The sequence below is a fragment of the Galeopterus variegatus genome, unplaced genomic scaffold (assembly GCF_000696425.1).
Source record: "Galeopterus variegatus unplaced genomic scaffold, G_variegatus-3.0.2 Scaffold3022, whole genome shotgun sequence".
In the NCBI taxonomy this organism is placed as follows: domain Eukaryota; kingdom Metazoa; phylum Chordata; class Mammalia; order Dermoptera; family Cynocephalidae; genus Galeopterus; species Galeopterus variegatus.
This window is the reverse complement of record NW_007729133.1, coordinates 129,799-136,225: the sequence shown is the minus strand read 5'-3', so window position 1 is coordinate 136,225 and position 6,427 is coordinate 129,799. Positions and strand designations below refer to the sequence as shown.

The 6,427-nt window shown below is 32.1% G+C and overlaps 1 protein-coding gene across 3 annotated transcripts in view; it reads left to right on the top strand.

The window, feature by feature from the left end:
* The window catches only part of CLCN3 (chloride channel, voltage-sensitive 3), an 88,479-nt gene that overhangs the window by 58,815 nt on the left and 23,237 nt on the right, over positions 1-6,427 (top strand). For all 3 annotated transcript variants that reach the window (XM_008583748.1, XM_008583750.1, XM_008583749.1), the window contains exons 3-5: positions 2,867-2,966; positions 4,417-4,604; positions 5,619-5,741. In XM_008583748.1, coding sequence (XP_008581970.1) covers positions 2,867-2,966; positions 4,417-4,604; positions 5,619-5,741 — 411 coding nt within the window. The remainder of the gene's footprint in view (positions 1-2,866; positions 2,967-4,416; positions 4,605-5,618; positions 5,742-6,427) is intronic.

Genomic DNA, 6,427 nt, shown 5'->3' with positions numbered 1-6,427 from the left:
AAAAAAAAAAAAAAAAAAAAAAAAAAAAAAAAAAAAAGTTAAAAAACAAACAAAAAGGCTTTTTCATGTTATATACCCACCTAATTCTTTTCTTCATAAACTTTATTATTTTTGTAGCCCTCCTACCCCAGACTATTTTGAAGTAATTGACATTAAGTCATTTCAAATATTATTTTAGTATTTCACAAAGTAGTAGTAATCTGTTTTTATTTCTTTTTTATTTATTAGCTTGAATACTTCTGTAAAGAAAAATCTATCCCTCATGAACTATTTGGACTCCCTGAAGTATAGATTGTACAGGAAAAGGAGAAAGTTTGAAATAATATGGTTCCTTAGTATCCTCAAAGTTGATGAAATTTGTGTTTGCTTGTTTGTTTTTTGTTTCTGTATCTTCATGAAATCATGAATTTAAATATATTTGATGTGTTTTAATCATAACAGTTGAGGTCCTTATTGAGGTCCATGTTATTTCATTTTTGAGTAGTGAGTGCTTATTTAGATTGATATCTGTGTCCTTTGATAATCCTTAGACTTTGATGTATTCTGGGAAAACAAGATAATCCTCGTTCATCATACACATTTCCTGCAGCAAACCCAGAATCAGCCATTTCTCCAAGGAACTCTTATTCTATCAGAGGAAAATGGTTGGTAGGAACAATCTGGGTACTAGGGGTACTTATTGCTTCTGGGTTGGCCATTGTTTCTAGCCTCCTAAGTTTATATGAGTTTTAATTTAAATTCGTTATTATTGGGTTTAACCTTCAGTTCTTAAATCTGTATTTCCTTTAAGTCATGCCAAAAAAATCAGCATTGCAAACATAGTCACTTACTTTACCTCACAATATACACACACAACAGTGTCAGAATAATAGTACTGACACCATCACCAACATTATGCTTACCAAAAAATTTTAGTGTTTTTTCCCTTCTGCAATACTTTTTGTCCTTAGTCTTTATCCCGTTAGGGCTATACATACAAATTCCTTTGTTTTAAAGTCCCTTGGAATAGTTTTTGTCATTATGTTACTAATTAGACATGCTTTAGATTCATTCATCTAATTTTACTTCAATTTTTAAGGATTACTTTTTAGATTTGATTTTGTTTTTATAATTATGTAAAGTATTTCCATGATTACAAAGTTAAATGTACAAAGGAGGTATATTCAAAGAAATATAGTTTCTATCTCTGTGCCTTCCAACCTATTGCTTCCCTACCCTTACAGGTAATGATTTACATTTTAATTTTATGGTTTAATCCTTTCTTTTTCTTTTTTTGTGAGGCTGGCTGGTACAGGGATCTATCCCTTCATTTAAAAAAAATACAAGCATATGTATTTATATTCTTAACTTTCTTAGATGAAGTAGTGTACTTTTAGCCACCTTGCTTTTTTCATACACAACATTGCATGTATTTCATTCTTTTTTAATTGCTACAGAAATTTTCTGTTACATAGATGTACTACAATTTATTTAACCAATCTGCATTGATGAACATTTAGATGATTTCCAAATTTTTATTAGGAATGGTGATGGGTGAACACTTGCACATATATCTTTTTGTACCTGGTATACACCATCAAGCCAGTGTTTGTTAAGTGTCTGACTGTGGTGCTGTGCAAGCAGTAATATAAAGAGAACAGCAGTGACTCAATCTGAAAATGACTTAATATTATCATATTTTATTAAACTTCACAGTTATTTTTATTGAGGAAAAGCATCATGGAGTTTAGTGATTATTTTGAAAAGAAATAACCTATGCCTGGCTGGGTAGCTCAGTTGGTTAGAGCATGGTGTTGAAAACACCAAGGTCCAGGGTTTGATCCTTATACCAGCAAGCTACCAAAAAAAAAAAAAACAAAGCCAGCAAACAAACAAACAAAAAAAGAAACGACCTATCTCCAATTCTAAATAATGATTAATATCTGTGTTTGGTTGCTGATAGTACAGAAGGAATAAAATTGCCTCATTCAATTTAAAACTTGCTGTGTCTTTTTAATGGGGCCGTGTAGCTTCAAATAGACCAGATGCTTGAAATAGATCAGGTTATTGAATTACAGCTGTAGCCCTTATACAGGACAATTGAGCACTGTAGTCTTAGGCTGAGAATACGACTTTTTAAAGCAACAATCCTAGCAGAACAGAAGAGATTTGGACTAGCTAGGGATAGGTTTAGAAGTGCATCCTCACTAAGAAAGCTCAGACGTGCCTTTTTGTGTCTTAGTAGAGTGAGATTTGGATCAAATCTATTACCTTCTTGTTAATCTAACTTCCTACGCTATGTTCAGCAGAGGACACTTTTCTTCTGCCTTACACAGTGATGAAAGAGCCTTTGAACACTAACAATGGGATTGGAGCCCTCCATACCTACATATTTACAGGCCTACAAGCTTTGGGGATCCCTTTGTCCACATAATTATTCTACATTGCATTTATGGTCATGGTACTATTTTTCACTGATCTTACCTTTTAAAGAATATTATAACACATTTAACTGCTAGGACTAGGTAATGATAGACATGTCAAGCCATGTTGTCTTACTTTCATTAATATAAAAGATATTTATGTGTACCAGTTAAAGTTTTAATTTGATTCAACTTAAAACAGGTGAGACTTCATGTGGTTCATAGACATCTTGCACTCAAATCCTGAGGTTCTTATTAAAAATGCATGTCTCCAGGTAAATACGTGCCTTCTGGTTTAGATGTATAACAACTGACACAGTGATTTTGCCCCAAATTCACCCTTCCCATTATCTGGTTCAGAAAGTACTGTTGTGTGTATGGTTACTGAGAAAAATTGCTTGATTGTAGAATTGTGTCATCTATTCATAGTTGGAAAAATGAAGCATAAACATTTCTAATTTCAGATCAACAGCAAAAAGAAAGAATCAGCATGGGAAATGACAAAAAGTTTGTATGATGCGTGGTCAGGATGGCTAGTAGTAACACTAACAGGATTGGCCTCAGGTAAAGAAAAAATTTTAAGCAATCCTTTTTTAGTTAATAGAACTATGTGAATAATTCTTCCTTCCTTCCCTCAATTTTTTTCAGGTACTATTGGATTTTTAAAAGCCATTTGTTTCTCTCCTGCAAAAAATCTTAAATATAAGACTAGGAGGCAGGAGACTTCCACCTCTTGTCTTGTCTCTGTCACTTTTAGTGTCTGTCCAACTTGGCTGATCTTTCTGGGCTCAGTTTCCATATCTGTAAAATGGACCAGATGATCAATAAAATATTTTTTGAGGTTAACATACTAATAAATCACTCGTATTTATTGAGTGCTTCCTGTGTGTTATGCAATGTTCTAAACACTTTACATGTATTTAAACTCATGACAATCCTATGGATAAATGCTATCACTATTGTTATTTTACAGATGAAGGGACTGAAGCACAAGATGTTAAGTAACCTGACTAAGCTCATATAGCTAGTAAGTGGCTAAGCCAGGATTTGAATTTAAGCAGTCTAGCTCAAGAGCCTCCTCCTTTAATTACCATGCTATCCAGTGTGGCCACAAAGTCCTTATGTGTGAGATTTTAAGGACTGTTTTAATCACTTTCAGCTTCCACCATGGAAGATTATATCCAGAAGAATATGAAAAATTAAAATTTCTGTGTAGGATAGTGGGAAGTATTAATAACTCTAATAGTGTGCACAAGAATTTTGTGGCCTCTCTGTATGTAATCCATTGATCTTTTTATACGATAAGAAGGGCCCAGATTTGACCATAAATTTGTACATTTTAAAAATTCTGTCAGTACAATAATCTCCATATATATAGTTTTCTGTTATTTAAGAAAAAACTGCAGATCTCTGTCAAAGTAACTCACGAATGCTGTGAGTTTCACTAATTATTTCTAGTGGATATTATATTTTAATTAGATTGAAATCATTTATACATCTGTTAATTAAGTTTTGGATTGAAGCATAGCTAGTAAAATCTCTGACTTCAATAGCGAGATTTGTGAACCTCCTGCCATATAGCTGTCTTTTGAAGATGTTTCAGTATTTTTTAAACACCTTTCTTTTTTTTTGGATCACTTAATTTGAATGATGTGACTGGTTTTAATTCCAAACAAAGAAGATCAATTTTATTTTAAAGAATAGCTGTTTACAGTTTTTAAAAAGTAATGTAGGGCTGGCCGGTTAGCTCAGTTGGATAGTGTGCGGTGTTATACCACCGAGGTCAGGGGTTCAGATCCTTGTATCAGCCAGCTGCCAAAAACAAAACAAGCAATAAATAAATTAATTAATTAATTAAAAGTTACATAAATTTGTTTATAACTCAAATTTGAAATCCTAAAATGTCCTTTTATTTATAGGGAGTCCTGTTCTTTCCATTAACCTCTTAAGTAGATAGTTCTCAACTCCCACAAAATGGATTTATTTTTTGTCCATCTTCAACATGTTTTTACAGGGGCGTTAGCTGGGTTAATAGACATTGCTGCCGATTGGATGACTGACCTAAAGGAGGGCATTTGTCTTAGTGCATTGTGGTATAATCATGAACAGTGTTGTTGGGGATCTAATGAAGCAACATTTGAAGAGAGGGATAAATGTCCACAGTGGAAAACATGGGCAGAATTAATCATAGGTCAAGCAGAGGTAAGTCTTGCTTTGTCTCAAGATGAATTAATAAGTGATACAGTGAAATGAGTCTCCAATTCATTTAATTATAGAATAACCACATATAAGATATGCTCAACTGGCATTAAAGGAAAAAAAGAAAAAATAGAGTAGAAAATATGAGAATACATTGCAGAAGGAAAGGAGTAAATATTGTTTTAAGAAGGTTTTTATTAGTTAACTACATAGTCACATACAAGTGCCACTGAGTTATGGTGCAAAAATATTGTGAATTGTGGTACAAAAGAAGTGACAGTCATTACAATAGGAGCTGAGTAAAGTTAATATAAAGTCAAGTTATTAAAACTGCTTAATGTATTATATCACTAAGATTGGGAAGTATGACTTATCAAAAAAATTTAGTGAAATAAGCTTTCTAAGTGGAGATTTCTTGAAAAAAATCGATAGATTCTTCTTTTGGCATTATAGTATTTAAATGACTATTTTACTACTCTGATGTTCTATAATAAAGAAAATTCTAGAACATAGAATATTATGTATAGTTACATGATCACATATGGATATATTTTTAAAATTTTGCTGTAGCTGAACTTTAGAGCTAAAAAGAATATATTTGGTGGTAAGATGGTCAGTATGCTGTTTCTCACTTGGTTTAATGAATTGAGTTTGATGATGTTCAGGAGAATTGCAGCAGAACTAGAAATCTGAGTGCCAATGCAATTTTGTCTCCACCAAATGTTTCCAAAAAGTGGTTTATGGGTAGGCAGAGGTTAAAGCGTAACTGAAATGTCTTGGTCACAAGACTTTAGGGATCAGGAAAAAGCTAGGAAAAAGATTAAATGGGATTAAGGCCACTTGTTATGTATAGGAATTAGTTTTTGTATTCTGGTTAAATTAATGTTTATGTAAAGCTTTTATTATTATAGAAATAAACCAGGAGCTTTAACATGTTTTACCCAAATTTTTTATATGGCCAGCAGTTGTATTAGAGGTACACTATAAATTCATACTGTTGAACTCTTTGCTTTTTAGGGTCCTGGTTCTTACATCATGAACTACATAATGTATATCTTCTGGGCTTTGAGTTTTGCTTTTCTTGCAGTTTCCCTGGTAAAAGTATTTGCTCCATATGCCTGTGGCTCTGGAATTCCAGAGGTAAGCTGTGTAATATTTAGTATCATTAAAAAGTAATTGTTATGATGTTTATCTTTTTGCCCTAGGAGAAAAAAGTAGTTGTTTTGGGGGGAGAAATGGTTTGTTTGTAACATGAAAAAGAAAATTAAAGAAAATTTTAAAAGCATGAGCTGATTGTAGAGATCTCTAAAAAAAATTCTTCCCCATAGTCATTTCATCATTAACTGTGGAAGTTGATTTTTTTTTCTTGCTTTCTTACTGCTAGTTTAGCACATGATTAAGCACATTTTCAGAAGACTTAGTTTAACATTCTGGGAAAATATCTTGTGACCTTAAGTTCTTTGATGGATTAGTTGGTGTTTTGCTGATTTTAATACATTAACTCTCTTTTTATAGCTATCTTTTTATTAGATAAGTTAATGATTCTTAAATTTGGCCATCTTATACTGTGAGAAAGCATTTAATCGCAGTGGGTCAATAGTATAAACTTTTGGATTTTATTTTTCATCAACAATAATTTAGAGGAGAGTTATTCTTAGAATTGATAGAACTTGATGTGAATTCATTTATTTTTAATTTTTTTTATTTTTCTACACTTATCAGCTTTTCCTTAATGCATTTCTTTTTAAAACTAATTTGTAATTATTTTTAATGCTGTATTAATTAATATTATCTTTAATAAGGAGGAATATCATGCAATAGTTAGC